The sequence below is a fragment of the Bubalus kerabau genome, chromosome 6 (assembly GCF_029407905.1).
Source record: "Bubalus kerabau isolate K-KA32 ecotype Philippines breed swamp buffalo chromosome 6, PCC_UOA_SB_1v2, whole genome shotgun sequence".
NCBI lineage: Eukaryota > Metazoa > Chordata > Mammalia > Artiodactyla > Bovidae > Bubalus > Bubalus kerabau.
In genome coordinates, this window is record NC_073629.1 from 84,030,925 (window position 1) to 84,054,041 (window position 23,117).

At 39.4% G+C, this 23,117-nt stretch overlaps 1 protein-coding gene across 4 annotated transcripts in view; it reads right to left on the reverse strand.

Annotated features, from left to right (window-relative positions):
- The window catches only part of PATJ (PATJ crumbs cell polarity complex component), a 383,451-nt gene that overhangs the window by 48,552 nt on the left and 311,782 nt on the right, over nucleotides 1-23,117 (reverse strand). For all 4 annotated transcript variants that reach the window (XR_008715910.1, XM_055585657.1, XM_055585656.1 and 1 more), the window contains exons 35-36: nucleotides 6,893-6,976; nucleotides 1,179-1,372 (exon numbers count right to left, since the gene is read on the reverse strand). Coding sequence is in view for 3 of the 4 variants with exons in the window: in XM_055585657.1 (XP_055441632.1) it covers nucleotides 1,179-1,372; nucleotides 6,893-6,976 (278 nt within the window). In the remaining variant the exon portion in view is untranslated. The remainder of the gene's footprint in view (nucleotides 1-1,178; nucleotides 1,373-6,892; nucleotides 6,977-23,117) is intronic.

Consider the following 23,117-nt stretch of genomic DNA (forward strand, 5'->3'; position numbering starts at 1 on the left):
GTTTTATGGTGCTGAAATAAAATATAAGATCATGACTACACAGTACAAGGCACAAAACCAGTGCTCAAAAATGGTAGCTAATATCTTAATAATAGACCAGACCATTTGGAACAAAGCACCAGGCTAGTCAACAGAGGTCAGTGGGGGTACATGACACAATATATAAAACCAACTTTGATTCTTCCTAAGAATATGGTTGATACCATTTAAGGCTATATTGGGGCATCACACGAAAATCCTGCAGCCCTGTTGGAATAAATACACACTAAATATCTAAAGCCAGTAAACTGTGGAGGCTGGAACTACAGTTTCAAGATCTTACTGATTTCTCTAGTCTACTAATACTGTTCTGAAATAATTACTGCAATTCCTATCACATGGGTAAGGAGCATAGATTTCAAAAGAGTAGCCTGGTCACCAGGATCTACCTATATTTTTGGTGCAAGCTATTATTTGCAGGATATCTTTCTTAATAGAAGACTACTGTCATGAAGAATCAATGTCTCTTGACCATGTCAACTCAGCTAGTTTCAGTAACTCCTCAACTGGTTTAACAGAGTATGAAATTAACATGGCACTCCATGGTAGAGCAATTTTCCTAACCCAACACTGTATATGTAAATCTCTTTCCTGATACCAGCTGTTTCTTAGGTATGGTTGCTTTAATCAACCCCTGCCAGCCTTAGATCTAAGTGACTCCAAGTAGAAAGAACCTTGTTGACTCTGTTTTTACTCTTTAAGAGGAAAAAAGTCAGAACAGTCTGGGTTGATTTGGGTTAGCTCAGAGGGTAAAGTGTCTGCCTGCAATGCGGGAGACCTGGGCTCAATCCCTGGGTCGGGAAGATCCCCTGGAGAAGGAAATGGAAACCCACTCCAGTACTCTTGCCTGGAAAATCCCATGGATGGAGAAGCCTGGCAGGCTACAGTCCATGGGGTTGCAAAAAGTCGAACACAACTGAGCAACTTCACTTCACTTTATCTTTATATGACACGTTTCTTGGCTAAGGTCTTGCTTAGTAACATGACCTATCTCATTCAAATAGTCATAAAAATGTTAATTTTAGAAATCACATCATTAGTTTATACATGGCTTTATCTTTCAGTGTTTATCAGCTTTAGTCCCTAGAACTCTGAAGGAACAAGGCTGATCAATCCTGACTCTGACACCATTTCCTTACCGTTTTCCAACGATGCTCAAGCCCAGTCCGCGACCAGCCTTCTTCTGCAGATCCACGGGGAAAATCTCCAGGTTCTCCTCATCCCTGTAGTGTGCTTCACCTCTATACACCACCAGTCGCACCTTCTGGGGGGTCTGCCTCAGGGCTGTGATGGCTTCTTCATGGCTGGCGCTCCGCAGGTCAATCCCATTAACCTGGAACAACAGGCATCTGAGACAGGGATGCAATAGCAGAGACCTCTCTGCCTTCAGAAGCTCCTTGACCCAATCAGTGAAAAACCTCCAGAAATTTCCAGCCAGTCCCAAAGCACACAGGGAGTGCCCAATAGCAGTCATAGCTGCTTCACGTACCATGGACATGGCCCTTACACTCCCCTGCCCCAAGTAATTATAGAGGGTGGGTTAGTCACATGACAATGCAATTTTAGGTAGCTGTGAACTTTACTATGGACTCAACACGAGACAGCAGGGACTACTTGGCTCATTCAATTGAGGTCAAAGGGGAAATAAATATTAGTATTTGGTCAGCATTTTTTGGATTCACTTTGCTGATTGAATTTGACATCCTCACTCTTAATTGCTAACATCACAACTATTTCAGAACAGGCCAGGAGGAAACGAGGGGCTGATATTTCTGACATGGTCAAATACTTTCTGAAGTCCACTGATTTGAATCTGGATCTAAGTGAGTACAGACAGGGCCATGCATTAGAGAGCAAATATAGTGGAAACAGCACTGAGTGACACTGAGGCCCTGCTTCTAGTCAGTCATGTGAGTCTGGGCAAGTTGTGTAACCTCTGTGAAGCTCCATTTCCCTTGTCTGTTCAATGGAAATCACAGCCAACTTATTTTTCACTTAACAAATGGTTGTGTTGTTGTTGTTTAGTTGCTAAGTGGTGTCCAACTCTTTAGCGACCCCATGGACTGTCCTGTTCACGGGGTTTAACAGAACACCAGGCTCTTCTGTCCATGGGATCTCCCAGGCAAGAATACTGGAGTAGGTTGCCATTTCCTTTCCCAGGAGGTCTTTCTGATCCAGAGATTGAAATTAAATTAGCCCTTTATGAGCATTTACACAAACTCTCTGATACTATTTCCATTTTACAGATGAGGAAACTGAGGCATGCAGAGGTTAAGTGACTTGAGCAAGGTTACACAGCTAGCACGTGGAGGGGCCATAATATGAACCCAGACTATCTTTCCAGCCACAGTCTCCATACCGTGCTGCCTCATCTCACTCTTAGACTTTCCCCAGTCAGAGAAAGTCTAGTATGGATGTTGCTAAGTCAATTTGACACATGGGCCAAATTGATGGACACAGTAACCCAGACTCAGAAGAAGGGAGTCGTAGGTCCCTTCTTCAAGGTCATAGTTACGAAAAGAGCCAAACCAAGGGAAGGATAGGCCCAGGCCATGGGCCAGTTTCTCTCAAGATGGTGGTCTCAGTCTGTGTGGCTTGGGCATGTCCATCTATCTCTGGACCGCCATTCCTTCACCTATACAATGAGGGGCTGGGCTAAGGCTTTTCCACTTCTAACACTTCAAAGACTCACTACTTGTGCTTAAAGAGTGATTACATATATGGGAGAAAAGAGGAATGAGCCCTTCCTGGAGAAAGTGATTTTTGAATGATTATTTAAAGTTGATGCTGTGAGTCAAGAAAATATTTAAAAGCCTAATTTTCAAGCTGCTTTTTCTTTTCTGATATATCCTGGTGGGTTTGTGAATCACTTAGATTAACAACACCCAGAATAACAATATTTAAGCATAAGTTTTAGATATAGATAGAATTCGCTTTGAGTGCCGATTTCAACTTACTATGTGAAACCTTAAAGAGATAACTCAAGACGAGTTTCAAGTCTGCCTTCCATGAATTAGAGATAATAATAACAACAATCATTATAGTATCTATGTACTTTGTTGTGAGGATTAAATGAAATAAACCCTGTAGTACGTTTGGCACAGGACCTGACACGTGGTTGACAGAAAATAGAAACATATTTTTACAAGGAACTGAAGTAACTACAGTCAGGGCTGGTGCTCAGTGACAGCATTCGCTATTACTTGAGGGCCATGATTGCACTTCTTTTGTTTACGAGGTAAACCCACAGACAAAGGGGAAAACAATGTCTCCAGAAAATGTGGTCTGAGCTGATTATTTTCCTATATTCCAATAGATGGCACACAAGACCACTTCTGCTACTCAACTGAAATATAGTTACCTCCATGGATTGAAGGTGAATTCTCTAAGCCTCTAAAATACCCTTTGAAAGGCCTTAACAATTATGTTTTAATTAAAAGCACTGTCATTAAACTCTAATATTACAAAAGCAATTCAGTCTAAATACCAGCATCAAGATGTCTGTTCAAATCAAAGTGATCTGTTGCAAGTTCAAAGTTTTCATTTTCTCATCTGTGAATCAAGTTGTGGTTTAGTTGCTCAGTCCTGTCTGACTCTTTGTGATGTCATGGACTGTACCCCGCCAGGCTCCTCAATCCTTGGGATTTCCCAGGCAAGAATGCTGGAGTGGAATGCCATGAATACTAGAGTGGGTTGCTATTTCCTTCTCCAGGAGATCTTCCTGATCCAGGAATCAAACTCATGTCTCCTGCATTGGCTGGCAAATTCTTTACCACTGAGCCAAGAGACACCACTAAATGCACCAATAATTGTAAGAGAAACATTGCTGAGTGGTTAGAATATGGTGCAGTGATGTATTAAGTGCCTTACATAAGCCCCAGATGCATTAGAATATTGATTGTAAAGGATGAGGAGTGGTAACAGCAGGGCTTCTTGTTTGAGAAGGATCATAGGAAGCCCCAGTTGTCAATGGGGGTCTATCATGTCCCTGAGAGAGGAAAGGCATGTGGGGAAATGGGTGAGTTGCTGTTTTGGAAGGAAAGAATAACCAACCTAGGGCAACTAGCCCCTCATTATTTTATTCCACAGGGAAAACCAGGTATTAGCTCTCTATTCTTTCTTCCCCCACTTGCACAAAAATAGAAGAGGTTAATGGGAATAGAGGAAGGGTAAGAGGAGGGACTGACCCTTAAAAAAAGAACCAGAAAGAAAACAGCCCATGTTAATCATAGAATCATAAATCTTGCCAGGCTATTATTTCACTATATATTTGTAAGCAAAATCTGGCTTGTCCTAATTTAACATAAAACAATAGTATAAAACCATGGAAGGCCAACTGAACTATCAGGGGTTGAGCTACCAGTTGGTAAAGAATCCACCTGCAATGCAGTAGACCCTGGTTCGATTCCTAGGTTGGGAAGATCTGCTGGAGAAGGGATAGGCGACCCACTCCAGTATTCTTGGGCTTCCCTTATGGCTCAGCTGGTATAAATTGCCCGCAATGCGGGAGACCTGGGTTTGATCCTTGGGTTGGGAAGATTCTCTGGAAAAGGGAAAGGTTACCCACTCCAGTATTCTGGCCTGGAGAATTCCATGGACTGCATAGTCCATGCTGTTGCAAAGAGTCGGACACGACTGAGCAACTTTCACCTTCACTTTCACTTTTCATGAAGGCCAGGCTGCACCATGCAGAGAACTCTCAAGAGCAGAAAGGCCATTGTTTGGAAATGTAGTACCAAAGTTTGCCTGCCTTCTTCTTGAGGCAACCTGCAGACCCCAGGCTGATTAGGCCTCATTATGCATCCATATACAGCAACCACAATTAGAACAAGTTCAAATGTGGAGTCTACGGCTACTTAGGAAGGAAACGTGTTCCCTGACCAAACTGAGAGGTACATTTCTTAGCTAAACACACAATATGCTTTTGTGGACAAGATCCTGCCTGGTGTAAGAGAAGAGCCTGTCTGGCTATCTTTAATGAGAAGTGTAGACCATCCATCCACACTGGGTAATATAATTCGGCCAGATGCCAGGAAATGGTTTAGTTGACCTTTCAAATTCTCCTTGCACTTAAGACACATTTGCTTTCTTCATGCTACTCTGTCCTGAGTGTTCACGTGTACATGAATATATTTTATGAAAGAGAATGGCTACAGCTGAGGGTCTATTCAAAACGAGTAGATAAATTAAAAAATTTTTCTTTTATTGAGGTATAACTGTTATAAGATAAACTATACATATTTAAAATATACAGTTTATACTGTGAATTTATACCTGTGCAACCACTGCCACAATAAAGCAATGCACATATTAGATTTAACTCCACGTGACTATTACAGAAAAATTTGTGGGCTTACAAATCATGTTAAGTATCAAGGCCTGTATGTATCTGTACTTTTTTGATTATTCAATCTATTCCTCTATAAAGCCAATTATGACAGTACCGGTTATTTAGAAAATCTACAGAGGGGGAAAAAATTCTCAAAACTCCTGACCACCAAAAAACAGTGCTGTATGCTAAGGCAGTCACGCCAATTCCCAAAGAGGCTACGTGTATTTTTCTAACCTCATACACTTGCACCTTAATGAATGCACTGGGAATATGTCCTAATCCAATGATGAAGCGCAGTAAAGGCCTGCAGAGAAACCCTATAACTTGCCCTGAATTTAATATGCAGTCAGCCTGGTCTCTCTTTTAACTCCTTCTTGCCTATGTTTTCTGCCCTTAATTATATCTCTGGTTTCATCTTGGGAGGCAGACTTGAACCACCAAAGGGAAAAATAAAATTCTATGATGTCATTCATAATGTGCTATATTAAGGTTGCAAAGCAAAACTGCACATATCCACCATAAAATGTTAACTATTCAATTAAATTCATCCAATGAAAGAAAGAAATGTTGCCTAAAAGTTTCACACCATTGAAAAAGCTCTTTAGTTTCACCTACCAGAATGCCTGGCATTAACTTTCCATTCATCCATCCCCTAGTTTAGATGTTGCCAGCCTCAGCTCTTTTTAAAAGGCTTTAACACCTTTGCTAAATGAGAGTCCTTTAAAAAGAGGCAAGTTAAGCATTTCAATTTTTAATAAGTACCATATACCACCTAAAGGGAGAGGATTCTACATTTTCATCAACTAGGAAACAAAGGTGCCAGGGCAGGGACCTCCATTTGATGCCAATACTTACTAGGAATAAGAAAATAATATTAATACTTAAAGCTGCAATAAAGTTTTTTAAAATACTAGATGTGCATGTTTATGTGTACATCTATATGCATGTGCTTTTAGAAGGGAATTTAGTAAGGTATAGTAGGGAAGCAAAAAAAAAAATCAAATTGTGAAGTTCTAGTTTCATCTGATTATAGAATGTTTAGTTGTACTTTCCCCTTTAATTAAAAAAAAAGTTTTCACAGACAGATTTAGATTGATAATCTGTCATGATTCTACTGACAGTTATTTGATATACATCAAAAAAGAAAAAAGAATAAAGTACATGTTTTGTCACACTGAGAAAGAAATAAGTGAGGATATAATTGAGTAGGGGCTTCCTAGGTGTCTCAGTGGTAAAGAATCTGCCTGTCAGTACAGGAGACATGGGTTCAATCTCTGAGTCAGGAAGATCCTCTGGAGAAGGAAATGGCAACCTGCTTCAGTATTCTTCCCTGGAAAATTCCATGGACAGAGGAACCTGATGGGCTACAGTCCATGGGGTCACAAAAGAGTCGGACACAACTTGGTGACTACAACAACATAATTGAGTAGAAGACCGTGAATCGGCACAGTGACTGCGGATCAAGGCCACTAAATTAGGAGCCATACTTGCTGGTATAAACCAGAATGCATAATCACATACCTCTAATATCTGGTCACCAGCCCAAAGTCTTCCATCTCGGGCTGCTGCCCCTTCTTCATAGACTTCATGTATAACTATAGCATCCTATAAAAAACCAAATGCTTATTAATTTTTAACAACCAGAAATGTTTCCTTAAGCCAACAATGAAACTATAGGCAGCAACTCATAATTGGCTATTTGTTAATAAAGCCATTTTTATTTGACTTAAACAAAAGACACATTTATGGTATATTCAGAGGTATAATTAATTTTTCCTAAGTTTATTATTTCATTCTTTTAGGACTGGTTTTGCCTAACATTTCAAGTTAAACTTCCCCCTTGTGCTTTACTGTTAACTCCGTACTGCTGCTGCTGTGTATAAACTTGACATGGACTATGTGTCATTCTTATTTACATTTTATGGTATATTTTGAAACATGGTTTCAGGTATTTATTGGTATTCAAGGATTTGACATAAATGTGTGGCCTGATGAAGGTGGTCTGTCAGGCCTCATTACTTGGGCAGTTAAAGACAAGAAAGTGGAATGAACTAGCCCTGGAGGACAGAGCCTGGGGTGGGGGAAAGGGCATTCACAGATCTATGTGTAAAATAGATGTGGGCTCAAATCCTGACTCTTGGGCATTGTCTAATCTTGGGCAAATTAACTCCTGAACTCAGGATTCTGAGCCACAGAATCAGGACACTTCATTAAGATAGGTAAGGCTTGGTTGAGGAAAGTGTCTCATGGTTAATGAATGAAAAAATTTTTTTCTTTGAATTAATAACCTTAAATTTTTTATCATCATAAAAATAACATATACAAAGTATCAATATAAAGGACTCAAGCAAAACTACAGGGTGTGGTGAACTAGAAAGGGACTGCCTTCTGCACCCGGCCCTCAGTCCAGCTCCCCAGAAACAACCACCATCAACTATCTCAGTTTCCTAAGGATCCTTCCATATGAATTTGTACCTATATATCATATTCTAGGCTGGAAAATCCCATGGACAGAGGAGCCTGGTGGGCTAGAGTCCATAGGTATCACAAAGAGTCAGACATGACTGAGCTGACTGAGCACCCAATTATTTACATGTTTTGATAAGACTATTTAAAAAAATATTCAACTGCTATGTTCATACAATTTTCCTCCCTTTCCCCCCTCATATTGATCAAGAAGTCAAGCTTTGAAATTCCTTGCCTCAGGGATTTTTGTGGTGTTTCAGCTTCTGAAAACTGAATACACCAGAAGTCACCTGGTTCTTTCCACTGCTTATAAAACTGAAACGAAGGTCACTGAAAAGGCGATGGCAATCAGGTGCTAGGTGTGCCGGCAGACCGCTGCGAGAAGGAAAGCACTTTCTTGTGTGTGCTTCTCTGGGTGCCTTTGTTTTTGTTGGGGGTACAGTTGTTTTTGTACAATTGTACAATGCTTTACAATTTCTGCTGTTCAGCGAAGTAAATCAGCTGTGTGTATACACATATCCTCTCCCTCGTGGGTCTCCCTCCCCGCCATCCCACCCATCTAGGTCACCACAGAGCATGAAGCTGAGCCCCCTGCACTATGCAGCAGGTGCCCACCAGCCATCTGTTTGACATATGCTAGTGTACACAGCCAGCGCCGCTCTCCCAAGTCACCCCACCCCTCCTCCCACCCCCATGCCCACATGTCCATTCTCTATGTCTACATCTCTATTCCTGCCATATAAAGAGGTTCATGTGAAAGAGATGGGCAACCAGACCACCTGACCTGCCTCTTGAGAAATCTGTATGCAGGTCAGCAAGCAACAGTTAGAATTGGACATGGAACAACAAACTGGTTCCAAATAGGAAAAGGAGTATGTCAAGGCTGTATATTGTCACCCTGCTTATTAACTTACATGCAGAGTACATCATGAGAAATGCTGGGCTGGAAGAAGCACAAGCTGGAATCAAGATTGCCGGGAGACATATCAATAACCTCAGATATGCAGATGACACCACCCTTATGGCAGAAAGTGAAGAGGTACTAAAAAGCCTCTTGATGAAAGTGAAACAGGAGAGTAAAAAAGTTGGCTTAAAGCTCAACTTTCAGAAAACTAAGATCATGGCATCTGGTCCCATCACTTCATGGCAAATAGATGGGGAAACAGTGGAAACAGTGGCTGACTTTATTTTGGGGGGCTCCAAAATCACTGTAGATGGTGACTGCAGCCATGAAATGAAAAGACGCTTACTCCTTGGAAGGAAAGTTATACCAACCTAGATAGCATATTAAAAAGCAGACACATTACTTTGTCAACAAAGGTCCATCTAGTCAAAGCTATGGTTTTTCCAGTGGTCATGTATGGATGTGAGAGTTGGACTATAAAGAAAACTGAGCACCAAGGAATTGATGCGCTTTTGAACTGTAGTGTTGAAGACTCTTGAGAGTCCCTTGGACTGCAAGGAGACCTAACCAGTCCATCCTAAAGGAGATCAGTCCTGTGTGTTCATTGGAAGGACTGATGCTGAAACTGAAACTCCAATACTTCGGCCACCTGATGCAAAGAGTGGACTCATTGGAAAAGACCCTGATGCTGGGAAAGATTGAGGGCAGGAGAAGGGGACGACAGAGGATGAGATGGTTGGATGGCTTCACCAACTCAATGGACATGGGTCTGGGTGGACTTCAGGAGTTGGTGATGGACAGTGAGGACTGGCGTGCTGCGGTTCATGGGGTCACAGCAGTTCATGGGGTCACACAGAGTTGAACATGACTGAGCAACTGAACTGAACTGTATTATTTTTCTAGATTCCACATAAATATTTGCAAATGAAGCAACTGAGAAGGGATTCATCTCCAAAATCTACTAACAGCTCATGCAGCTCAATACCAAAAAACCCCCCAAACAATCCAATCAAGAAATGAGCAGAAGACCTAAAGAGACATTTCTCCAAAGAAGACATATAGATGACCAAGAGGCACATGAAAAGATGCTGCTGCTGCTGCTGCTAAGTCGCTTCAGTCGTGTCCAACTCTATGTGACCCCATAGACGGCAGCCCACCAGGCTCCCCCGTCCCTGGGATTCTCCAGGCAAGAATACTGGAGTAGGTTGCCATTTCCTTCTCCAATGTGTGAAAGTGAAAAGTGAAAGTGAAGCCGCTCAGTCGTGTCCGACTCTTCGTGACCCCATGGACTGCAGCCTACCAGGCTCCTCCATCCATGGGATTTTCCAGGCAAGAGTACTGGAGTGGGGTGCCATTGCCTTCTCCACGAAAAGATGCTAAACATCATTAATTATTAGAGAAATGCAGAAAAACGCTTTTGAATGGAGACTAGAAATGGAGATCTGTGTGTCCCCTGAGAACTGAGGAACTGAGCCCTGCACTGCCCACTGTCCCCCTATTCCCTGCCACACCCACCCACACACAAGTTGCAAGAAGCTGCACACAATGGTCAAGGGCAGGGACTCTAAGTGTAACGGACCCACCTTGAAAGAAGTCCTGAGTCCCAAGCATCAGGGCCTGGAAGTGGCAGGACTTCTGAAGAGATCATCAGGCTAGGGCAAGCATGGCTTGGTGATTACCAGGGTGAACTGATGACAATGACCAAGGGTCCCCAGTGTCAGGGAGCTCTGTGACAGAACCAGAATCCTGACAGCTAATGGGCCTCCAAAAGGATTGACAATGATACTGCTTCAGTCCAGAAGTATAGAGACTCAGAATTAGAATTAAATTGACTTGAAGTAAATGAATGAAATATTTCTTACAAAATATGTAAGATAGGAAAAACCTCCAAATAGACGGCAAAGAGATCAAACCAGTCAATCCTAAAGGAGATCAAGCCTGAGTATTCATTGGAAGGACTGATGCTGAAGCTGACACTCCAATACTTCAGCCACCTGACACAAAGAGCCAGCTCACTGGAAAAGATCCTGAGGCTGGAAGAGATCGAGGCAGGAGGAGAAGTGGACGACAAAGGATAAGATGGTTAGACGGCATCACTGACTCAATGGACATGAGTCTGAGCAAGCTCCGGGAGATGGTGGACAGGGAAGCCTTGTGTGCTGCAGTCCATGGGGTGGCAAAGAGTCCGACGTGACTTAGTGACTGAATAAGAATGAAACTTGATTTTCAAAAAAAATAATAAAACAAAAATGAGTTTCCTATACAAATGCTGCAGAAACAGTAAAAGAAAACCAGAGGACTTGAACCAGATGACCAATCTAGATTCCAAATATCTTTCCAATATTAAAGGCTTTCATTTTATCACTGCACAGTTCTGAAAACATTTTTTATTATTATAACAGTTAGAGAGGCAGCACCAAAGAGCCAGGAAAGATTCCTTGCTCCAGACAATTTATATTTCAGACTCTGCATCAGCAAAAGATTTTAGACCAATCTTTGTTTTAACTCTGACTTATGAAATTTCCAGACCCAGGGAGCATTTATACCGCCAAGAGTTTGTTTCTCTGCACTGTTTCAGGGGAACAATTTTGAGAAAATTTGCTAGGTCAGTGGCTTCAGGCCATCCCAACAACACTGCCAAGATAACACTAAGGGACCATTTCCAGGAAGGTAGAAACCAATGCAGGGCCCTAGTTATACCCTGCGTAATGCTGGTTTTCAAAGCTTGATGACCAAACACCCCCATTTTCACTGGATTTGGGAGAATCAGACTGAATTCATGCTACACATGGCTTTTATAGAGCTGAATTTTCAGTATAAACTCCTTTGATCTTGGAACATTACAAAAGCCAAATGGGAAATTTCTCTTTGTTCATACTCAAAAAGAAGAAAAAGACCCACTGGAGCCTGAATCCAAAACTCTGAGATACTTTCTGGGTACTCAATGAATTGTCATACATAAAACAAATATACTGTTAATAGGCTCAAATAAGTGCTAAAATTACTTTCAATAATCTGTTTTTGGTCCATGAGTCTTTCTGGATTGAAAGCTCTCTTTCTTTCTATGAACTTGACTACTGCTGAGGTTTTAAATTCATCAGTGATAACACAAGAAAATGTGAGACAGTCTGACCTGATGACAGAAAAAAGTCACATTTCTTACCATGTGCCCTTGTGTACCCAAAGTGCTCTATGAAGCTGTGGTTCTCAATAGTTGTTTTAAATGGGGGTGATAGAGGTGAGAGGTAGAGATTACCAGCTCAATTACAAATGTGGGCTAGTGAATTGGAAAAAAAAAAAAAAAGGATTTCTTTTTCAAAACTTATACAGTTCATAGCACAGAACAGAATAGTAAAATAGATATTGGTTTGGGATATTTTAGGCATCTATTTGACAAGGCTATATTAAAATTTTACTTATTGCTTTAAAAAAAAGTATGATTAGATGAATAGTGGGTCATTGATGAAAGATTGACCTTTATTATGTTAAATGAAAATCTGGAGTTGATTATACACATGATTCTTATCTGCTCATTGTATTCTCCTAATTTTAATGCTCTTCAGCTATTCAAGCAAAACTGTTCGTTGGCACAGTTCTGAGTGCCTTCTCCCCCACCAGCTGCACACCTCCCCTCACTTCCTATCTTTGCGTATTTAAATAACGTTCCATGTCAGCTATACTAAAGGACTTTGGACATCAATGTTATGTTTAACTTATGTATTCATCTAAACACTTACCCACGATGTTGTGATTATGGCTGGTAAGTGACATTCTTCAGACCTAATTTATTTAGAATATGTTGAGGAAAAAAAAAAAATCTGGGAGCAGCAATAACTGAAGAAAATTGAACGCATGAGCTTTTGTCAGACAATTGGCTCTGCACATTTTATGTATTTACCAAGAGGAAGCTGACCACTTGTTACTCCTGAACTTGCTGCAGTGAAGATTTTGGTTGTGCAGGACATGAATCCAGTGGCAGGTTGTCCAGAACGGCAGATTCACATCATGCTCAGGTATGCGTCAGTCCCTTCCCAGAAGTAATTTGTTCCTCACCTGGACTAGGTCACCTGATACCTGCCATTGTTTTGTCTGTCTGATTCACTGTCTGCTTCCTGATTCAGCAGACAGCATCACTGGCTCAGGGAGTCTATCTACCAGTACCAATGACTTCTTTTACATTGTATCGGTTGTTTATTTTTTGTTATTAAGCTGTCTGTGTTCTTCATATATATATATATAATTGGAGTATAAATGCTTTTTACTGTTGTGTTAGTTTACATTGTACAGAGAAGTGAATCACTATATGTATGCATATATCCCCTCCCTCTTAGACCTCCCTACCACCTACACAACCTATTAATCATTTCCCTGTGGGTGGGTTGCTGGCTTTTGCTGAAAGAAGCTGTAGAGACAAATGATTATGAGCTAGGCCTCTGGAGTCAAACTTAGTCCAAATCCTGGTCCTGCTACTTCTGGCCCATAGGAAAACTGTTAACCTCTCAGCTTTCTCATTTTATATGGTTTAAGCAATATTACCTATACATAAAGCTTCATGTAGAATGCCAGCACACAGTAAGGAAGTGGTAACATCTCACTTACGTAACATCTGTGCCAAAGAGGCCACACACTTTCCACTTGTGCCATTTAGTCCTCATAACAACTAAGCAAGTTCAGCATTATTAGTCTCATGTACAGTTAGGGAAAAGAAGGCTCAGAAGGGTCAGACCTGACCAGGTCTTGGCAGTCTCTAAGGAGGAAAGGTGAAACTGCAATTTGGGATGACTATTTAACACCCAAACCTGTGTTCCTACCACTACTGCAAGCTTCTCATCTGCTTTAAATATCTTACTTTGTATTTGTCTAAAAACGAACTTGGGATTTTCCGAATGGCATCAATTCTGTTGAAATACTTGTCTCCTTCCTTCCTGCATCTTTTTAGTCCTCTTTCTGTGGACCTGTATTATTCACTGAACAATTTTTTCTATTGGAGTAGAAATTACTATTTCTATATAATGTATCACATTATATACAATGTATCACATTATATACAAGTGATAAATCAATGTTTAAAATAAAAAGGGTTCAATCCAAGACAACAGATTAATTTCTCCTAACCAATGGCAGACTTCAGAATCATTTATAGATAACCAAGATTGATATACATATATATATATATACACATATATATGTATATATATAAACTAATTTCCTCTTGGTAGTTGTGTGACTTTCATTGGGACAATAGAAATTTAAGTAAGATGGCCTGTTTACTTACTGCCTGAGATAAGACCAATAGTTTCCCGTGGATACTCTAAATTACTCATTTGACTTGCCAACTCTAGAGCCAGAGAATTTGAAACAGTGAGTTGGAGAGCCTCTTAAATAATGGGTTTCCCCCAAACAGAAGGGTAAGGCAAGATTTCAGAGACATAGGAAAATCTTCTGCATAAAAACTTCTCTCTCACCAGCCTGTATCTGAGACATGTCTAACTTGAAAAAAAAAAAAAAAAAAAAGCCTTTATTCCACAATTAGGGATAACATTAAAAAAACAGACAGCCAGAAAGAGCTGGTTAGGGGATTCACCACATTGTTTAAGGAACCACTGTCCTAATGTCTCCATTCCTAAAAGAATAGTATTTATTTATTTTAAAATATAAAGAAAATTCATACATGTATTAGACCCAAAATAACATACACTGAGAAGTTTCTCTCCAGCATCTGTACTTCACTCAATTTCCCTAACCAGAAACATACAGTAATAAGTTTCCTGTATATTTTTACAGTTATTCTATATATCTATATTTGGAAAGTACCAACGGTACAAAATGCTTGAAGGCTGTACCCTCTTTAAGCTCCCTCCTTTGTTTCATGAAATTCTACTAGAGCCAGCCAAGAGTCATCTCTTCTTTCAAACTTTCCCTGACTCTCTTGCCTGGTTAAGTGGATCAACCTGTCCGGTGGTCACTACTACACCTTAGTATTATTGAAATTACGGTATCGTGATGGCTTGTTCATAGACCTAGGTCCTGTACCACCTCCTACCCTCAGTGGAACCCTTCCAGATGGGAACTGTTACCAACTCCTCTCTATATCCTGGTGCTGAGCCCAATGTAAGCCTTCAATAAATGTTTGCTAAATGATTATCAAGAAGTTAGTTGTAGATAGAAAAAGGCATCAAAATGACCCAGAAAGAGGAGGCTGGCAGGGTTAGCATGTCATAATCTTACTCTAACCCAAACAAGTTTCTGATGGTAAAAGTGATACACAACCAAAATATCCATTACAAATGGATATTAAATCCATCTGAATTTCCAGAAGATTTACTTCAGCTTGGAGAGCAATTTTACAAAGCCAAGTATGGGGGACTTAATTATCACAGAGCCCCACAAAAATCACAAACACCTCCAGGGGGATTTAAACTGAATTGCTGGAAAAGAATTTCACAGCACGCAGTAACATATTCTTGAATAGAGTCAGAGTCATCAGACATTTCAGCCCATCAATCACCGTTGTCTTTACTGTGTAAGCTGCCAACAAGTAGATAAAGTAACTCATAAACACACCAATCACTCTAGCAAAAGAAAGTTTTACTGTAGTCACAATAGGCCTATAACACTTAAAGAAGCCATGTGTTAGAAAAATTAAGGATCTCCTGGGAACTGAAGCACCTTTGTACGGGTGAACTATTTCCATAGAATGACATTTTACAGTTTTCATTTCTAGATATTCAGTGGATTGTTTTAACAAGCATTTTAAGATGAAACTTTGATAAGGAATTGTATAACAGATATTATTATTGGATTGGCCAAAAAGTTCACTTCGTTTTAAGTAATAATAAGACACATTTTCCATTTTTACCAAGGACTTTATTGAACAACATATTCACTGAACCAACTGGTCAACTCAATATAAAGAACTGTATAAATATGGCTTAATTTTACTGCTTGAAGGCACATTTAACTTAATTTTGATCACTCTGGAATTAAACTTAAACTTTGTCATACTCATAAAAGTTCCCATATCCACTCCCAAGGGACATTTTAACTACAGGAAAGTTTCATATTAAACTTCACATTTAGGTGGAAAATATATTTACCAATAATCCATAAAAATGTTATATCCTTTTTTCCTGCTTTATGGGGAAAAAATCCCTCCTAATAAGAAAGATCTATGAAGACTAAAAGAATAATTTAAAATGTTATATATAAAATGGGCTTTTTTGTTCCTTTGGCAGAAGTGATGGTTCATATCTGCAGCCTTAGAGGATTAATGCTCCTTTTAAACATCATTTAATAAAATTCCCCTCTATGGCTGTCAACGTTCAAAAATCATGCAGACATGTCTTCTATACTATAGACCACCTTCTCAGCAGGAAAGTCAAATCAATGGGTAGTAAAAGGTGCAAACCAAAACTACATTAAACTCTATATTGAAAAACACATGTAGAAGTATTAAGTTACTAATTTGTGATGTCTATGGCCATTACAGAGTTCAAAAAGAAAGTGTGGGTTGAAACTGCTAAAGTATATCTCACTTTGAGCAAAGTCAATAGGCTCCAAACTGTATTAATATAAATACATGGAGGAATGTTTAAGAACATGATTCTTTTCTATTATAAATCCTTTGTGACCATATTCTTTAAAAACCAAGCTTTCCTATTATATTTCAATTAGAATGTGATTTGAGCTTTGATGCAAAGAGGGGTTTAAAAAAAAAGGCAGTAGAGTATGGAAGAAGGACCCAGAAATAAAATGAGTCAAATTTTCTGACAGTTCTGCAGTAGCCAATTCTGCAAGAACCACTTTGTTCACGATACATCATTATCACTAAAGCACAGAGCTGAGCTACATGACTTTTAAAGTCATTCCAGCTCTAAAACTTTAGGCCTTGATAAACCCAGCAAAGCAGAGAAAGTCTTTGTTTTACACAGATGTTTAGACTTTGCCTAGGAATAAGAACTCCTTCTAACTAATAGACCAGAAGAATCCCAAATCTTATAGGCTAAGAGAGATCAGAAAGATGGGAGCTGGATCACAGTGGATTAGTTATCTATTGCGGCAAAACACAGTGACTTAAAATGAAAGCTAACCATTTGTTTGTTCATAGTTCTGTAGGGTGAAGCTTAGGGCTGGGCTCAGCTGGACAGTTCTGCTCTACGCTGTGTTAGTTGGGCTCTCCTGGGAGTTTGCAGTTAGGTTGGCTGGGGCTTAGCTGGGATGGCTGGGTCACTCTTCCTCCAAGCGCTGTCTCCACATGGTATGTCTTCCTCCTGGAAGCCAGTCCAGGCTTGTTCTCACGGTGGCAGTATTTTAAGAGGACAAGAGCTAAGCAGCAAAGCCTCTCAATACCACCTGGAAGCCACAAAATGCCACTTTCACTACCACTGGCCAAAGCAAGTCAATGGGTCAGCTCAAATTCAATCTGTAAAGAGCTGCACAAAATTTCTGGTCAATTTTATCTACTGTAGACTTATCAAGTTGACCAGAGGACTCTTCCAGCCTGTAAACAATGGAAGTGAAGTTGCTCAGCCATGTGCTACTCTCTGTGATCCCATGGACTGTAGCCTACCAGGCTCCTCCGTCCATGGAATTTTCCAGGCAACAGTACTGGAGTGGGTTGCCATTTCCTTCTCCAGGGGATCTTCCCAACCCGGGGATCGAACCCAGGTCTTCCGCATTGCAGGCAGACAGACGCTTTACCCCCTGAGCAACCAGGCAGCAACATATGGTGGAGTGGTCTTGGCTATGGCCATAAAAACCTGTGTTCAGATTTTAGCTCTGCCACTTATCATAACTTTGTGGTATTTCTATTAAGTTAGTTAACCTTTCTGGACCAGTGTTTTTATCTCTGTAAAACAGAACTCAAATTCTACATGCTAGAGTTTGAGGATGAAATAAGATTATATATGTACCTGAGGTCACAAAGTGTTGAACACAACTTAGCGACTTGAACAATAATGTCAAACAAAGTGTCAGGCAAATAGATGTTAAATAACTGCTAATGAGGGCTCCCAGTGCATATATGTATAAGATTTAAGAGGCACATCTGGTATATGAAGGACAAAATACATATATGTCAGAGTGGTCAAAATTCATGACTCTAAGATTGAATAACACCAGTCTTCACCCATTTTTTTTAATTTCTATTTTTTCTGTTATATTGGTAATCCTAGAAGATAACTGATTGCTTCTTTCCCAAGAAAGATTATGCAACAAGGATATTTTAGGTTATTTTTTTCTCAAGTCATGGACTGTTCAGGGCTAAGTTCAATGGACCATCCAAATGCCAATAAGATATAAACCAGATTATAAGACTCTTGTTCCTAAATATTTTTATTTTTCTATTTCAATTAAGTTGAAACATATTTTGTGTGGATTCCATATTTGCAAATTCCCCTACTTCCCCAAATACATGGTGCACTCGTGGTAATTTGTGGACATAAGCAGAGTGGGGAAACATTTTAGTTGCTAGATTCATTTGTTCACAGCTGAGGTATAACAAGGCAACATTATGCTTTCTTGTTTCAGCTCTCAGACCGGAAACAAGCTTCCTTTCAATAGTCTTTTTTAGTGCCATGTGTTTTGCATTTTTGTGCTGTTATGGGCCTGACCAAGAAAATATATGTGTTAGACAACCTTCGCTCAATTATGAGTTATAGAGCTGTTTGCCATTCAATGTTAATGAATCAACAATATGTAGTGAATTAAGTATCTTTAATCAGAAACACACATAAAACAAAGTTATATATTTCTCATCTGTTAAAAATGTTGTAACCAGAGGTTGGAAGAGGAATCTAACCCTATCTTTCCTCTAGAAGTAATGGTTTAGTATTCATTAATTCAGGGTTTGCTGCATCTTTATACACCATAATTACCATGAATAACAAGAATTGACTGTACTTCCTCCTTTTCCCTGGCGATACTTCACTACATCAAAACGGAGAAGCCTAACGTGAAACCTGATAAAAGTAGAAAGGCGGACAAATGCTATCCATAACAGAGATGGCAAGACTCATGTGGACAAAGGCAGTCCTCTGTTGTTCTTGCTACACTGAGGCAGTGGGTTGTAATCCAAGGTTGGAAGAATTAATGCACTTTTCTTATGCTGTGGCATGTATTATTATGCTTATACTCAGTGTGTTTTGTGGATCTATATTTTTTGAACCAATTACAAACGTAAAATGCAAAGATGATTCAAAACAAGTTGAAAAGTAACTAATCTTCCCCACTTTCAACAGACCAAGAATTTTTCCCCTTCTTTGACGCAAAAAGTATTTGACATGCCCTCATTGATTCATAAGAAGCAAGAAGTTAGGAGGTTACTTTCAATATCTCATAAGGACATGCAGGACCCAAGGCAGAATATAGTCAATACTTGTCATAGTTCCTTTAAGGCAATTTTTTTTTCATTTTACTTAACAATTTTATAATTTGGCATACATTTAATATACTGCTTTCCCACCATGGATACAATAAGATTATTATTTATGAAGAAGTACAGTATTTGTCAAATTGATGCAGCTTTGCTTGCCAACTTCAAATAGTGAATATATAATTGTTTCTGTTCAGAGAACCTGAGAGGGTTATAGTTATACAGGGGAAGCCAGCAAGAGTCAGAGGAACTTATCTATCATTCTTGGAATCACAGTTTTTAAAATCTGGATTCTCTATTCTGCTCACGTTTAAACAGAATTCACTACACAGATTTTCCAAGAATCTCAGAACAGTCTTCATAAAACTGCTACACAAGGAACGAAGAGTCTATTTACATCCTAATCTCAATTTCTTCATCTATTCTAATGTGCTTGGGGTAGGGTATGAAGATTTATACCTATCAACCTTTCCTTCAAAGTGAAGGAAAATGGATCACAGTGTTCAGTACCTGTTATTTTGGAACACGGATATATTCTCAGGTAATAAACTATAGACAACAAAATTAATCATTAAGTCAGCAATAGAGATAGAGGTTCTTTTGACATAAAAAGCAAGAGTAAGGATTAAATGATCGGTTACACAGCAAGCAATAACACCAGTATGTATGTATGTGTGTGTGTATGTGTGTGTGTGTGTGTTAAAGCAATGGACTAGGTAAGCTATCCTAAAACTCAAACTCAAGGATTGCAAATTCTTGCACACTATTTACAGAAAACTAAAATGTGGAATGAAAATCACAGCAATAAAATAGCTAACAGAAGAATTTCTCTGAATATATAAAAATGTTTCACATTTTAAAACTTTGAAAAGCTTTCTCTTCAAGCTCAGAAAAGAAACTGCTTTATATTTACTTAAAATGAAGTTCCTTTGCCAAGTCTGATTTAACAAAAAGTTGATACTCATCAATATGAATATAATTTTTCATACTGAAATATAGGTTTAAGGAAATGGTATAATATTTGCATTAAAGTTTATAAGTCCCTATAGTTCCATCTGGTACTTATTTATCTAAATTTTACTCAGCTTGCATAATATTTTTGCTTATGGTCATATTCTTTAAGATCAGAAATGCCCAAATCTGGAAATTCAGAGGCCCTATTCGTTAACATTCTTTCAGTGTGATTCATAGACATTTTGCAAACTTTGCTTTGATTTAAAATAAAACTAAGGTAATAAGATGTTTTGTATAAAAATATATGACTTAAGCAATAACAATAAAAGGAACTTGGCTTTAGGGGATTACACGCCAAAGCAAACCACACTCCTCATGAAATAGACTGTGCAAAGTTCATTTGAAGGGGAATAGCAAAATAAAACACTTAATCAAATATAAAATAGCTTTTTACTCTGCTTACTTTAAAAAATATCTAGTGCTTCAAGTTGCAACAGTCCTACAGTTAAACAGTCAGAAGCTGTAACAGCTAAACAATGGCAAGTGACATGCTGAAGTCTTAAACCAGGTCACTTTAGAACCTGACACATGGTTTCAGCTCAAGGACAGATATTCTCCACTTCAGTTTCTAGATGGAAGAACTTCACTACATAGTATCCAAATTGGCGAGTTCTACCATGAGGCTTCTTGCTAATGTATCTCTGCCCTAGAGAACTTATGTTCAACAAGAATGAATTAAATTGGTACTAAATCAGGAAGTGACAAAAAAAAAAATACAGGTATAGGAGAGAAATTACAAGATTCTGAATATGACATTCCCAGTCTTTTTTGTCATTGGTTGCTAAGTCATGTTCGACTCCTTTGTCACCTCATGCGCTGTAGCCCACCAGGCTCCTCTATCCATGGGATTTTCTAGGCAAGAATACTGGAGTGGGTTACTATGCTCTCCTCCAGGGGATCTTCCTGACCCAGGGATCAAACCTGCATCTCCTGCACTGGCAGGCGGACTCTTAACTACTGAACCGCTTGGGAGGCCCAAGAAAGACTGCTGTTGTTTAAGAATACCTAAATTTTACAATCTATCCTGGGAATCCACTGACCTCATTTACAAGAGGATGGTACCAAGAATATAAAGATAAAACAACTGCTCTAGTCTAATCGTATTCCTCTTGCAAAGAGATAAGCTACCTCCAGACCCAGAAGAATACCAGTATAGCAACTAGGACTTATATTTATGAACGTTCCTTTGCAAAAATGATAACAATTACCAGTTTCCCTAAAACAAAACAACAGCACAGTAATTATAGAACCTTATTCTCTAGTTTTAAAAACTTAAGATTCCAAGTTTTAAGAAATTTGTGAGATAGGAATGCAAAGGGTGGGAAGATAATGCATTTTCTTATATTGTCATCATTTTGAAAAAGAGAATTAAAATGGTAAATGTTCCATCCTGATTAAAAACCAAAGCCTGGAACTTCCCTGGTGGGCCAGTGGCTAAGACTCCGCATTCCCAATGCAAGGGGCCGAGGTATGATCCATGGTCAGGGAACTAAATTCCATATGCCACAACTAAGACCTGGCACAGCCAAATAAATAAAATAAATACATCTTGAAAAGCAAAAGACAAACAAAAAAGCCTAATAATACTAATATTCTTGCAGAGTGGCCACCTGCGCTTGTCAAAATACTCCCTGAGATGGGGCACTCACTATTCCCAGGACGTTCATTTCATCTTTTTTTTTTTAATATAAATTTATTTATTTTAATTGGAGGCTAATTACTTCACAATATTGTATTGGTTTTGCCATACATCAACATGAATCCGCCACAGGTATACACGTGTTCCCCATCCTGAACCCCGCTCCCATCTCCCTCCCCGTACCATCCCTCTGGGTCGTCTCAGTGCACCAGCCCCAAGCATCCAGTATCATGCATCAAACCTGGACTGGTGATTCGTTTCATATATGATATTATACATGTTTCAATGCCATTTCATCTTTGATCAGCTGATGCTTAGAAAGTTCTTCCTTAAAATAATGTGAAGCCTGTTTCTTACTGAGTCCCTTGGGAGCATCTGAATTGTTCTCATCGTTCATCCACAAAAAGATAACCTTATGTGTTTGCAGAAAGTCATCATTGTCCTTTCTGGTCTTCCCTTTTGCAGTCTGTTCAATTATTCCTGAGATAATGTGGTTTCAACAATATTCTTGTGAACCACATAATTATGCCCCCAAATGAACAGAATACTCTAGCTTATAGTTAAAACTGGTCAGAGAAACACTCCAGACAGATGTAACAGTATGTGCAAAAGCTTTGCATCAAGAGGAAACAAGACTCATTAAAGGAGCTAAATGAGGCTGACACGGCTGGAATTCACAGTGCGCATGATGAGGCCGGATGGAGTCATGTTTTTAAGTGCACAAGGCAAAATAAGGTGGAAGAAGCACAAGCTGGAATCAAGATTGCTGAGAGAAATATCAATAACCTCAGGTATGCAGATGACACCACCCTTATGGCAGAAAGTGAAGAGGAACTAAAAAGCCTCTTGATGAAAGTGAAAGAGGAGAGTGAAAAAGTTGGCTTAAAACTCAACATTCAGAAAATGAAGATCATGGCATCCGGTCCCATCACTTCATGGGAAATAGATGGGGAAACAGTGGAAATAGTGTCAGACTTTATTTTTGGGGGCTCCAAAATCACTGCAGATGGTTACAGCAGCCATGAAATTAAAAGACGCTTACTCCTTGGAAGAAAAGTTATGACCAACCTAGATAGCATATTGAAAAGCAGAGACATTACTTTGCCAACAAAGGTTCATCTAGTCAAGGCTATGGTTTTTCCAATGGTCACGTATGGATGTGGGAGTTGGACTGTGAAGAAAGCTGAGCGCCGAAGAATTGATGCCTTTGAACTGTGGTGTTGGAGAAGACTCTTGAGAGTCCCTTGGACTGCAAGGAGATCCAACCAGTCCATTCTGAAGGAGATCAGCCCTGGGATTTCTTTGGAAGGAATGATGCTAAAGCTGAAACTCCAGGACTTTGGCCACCTCA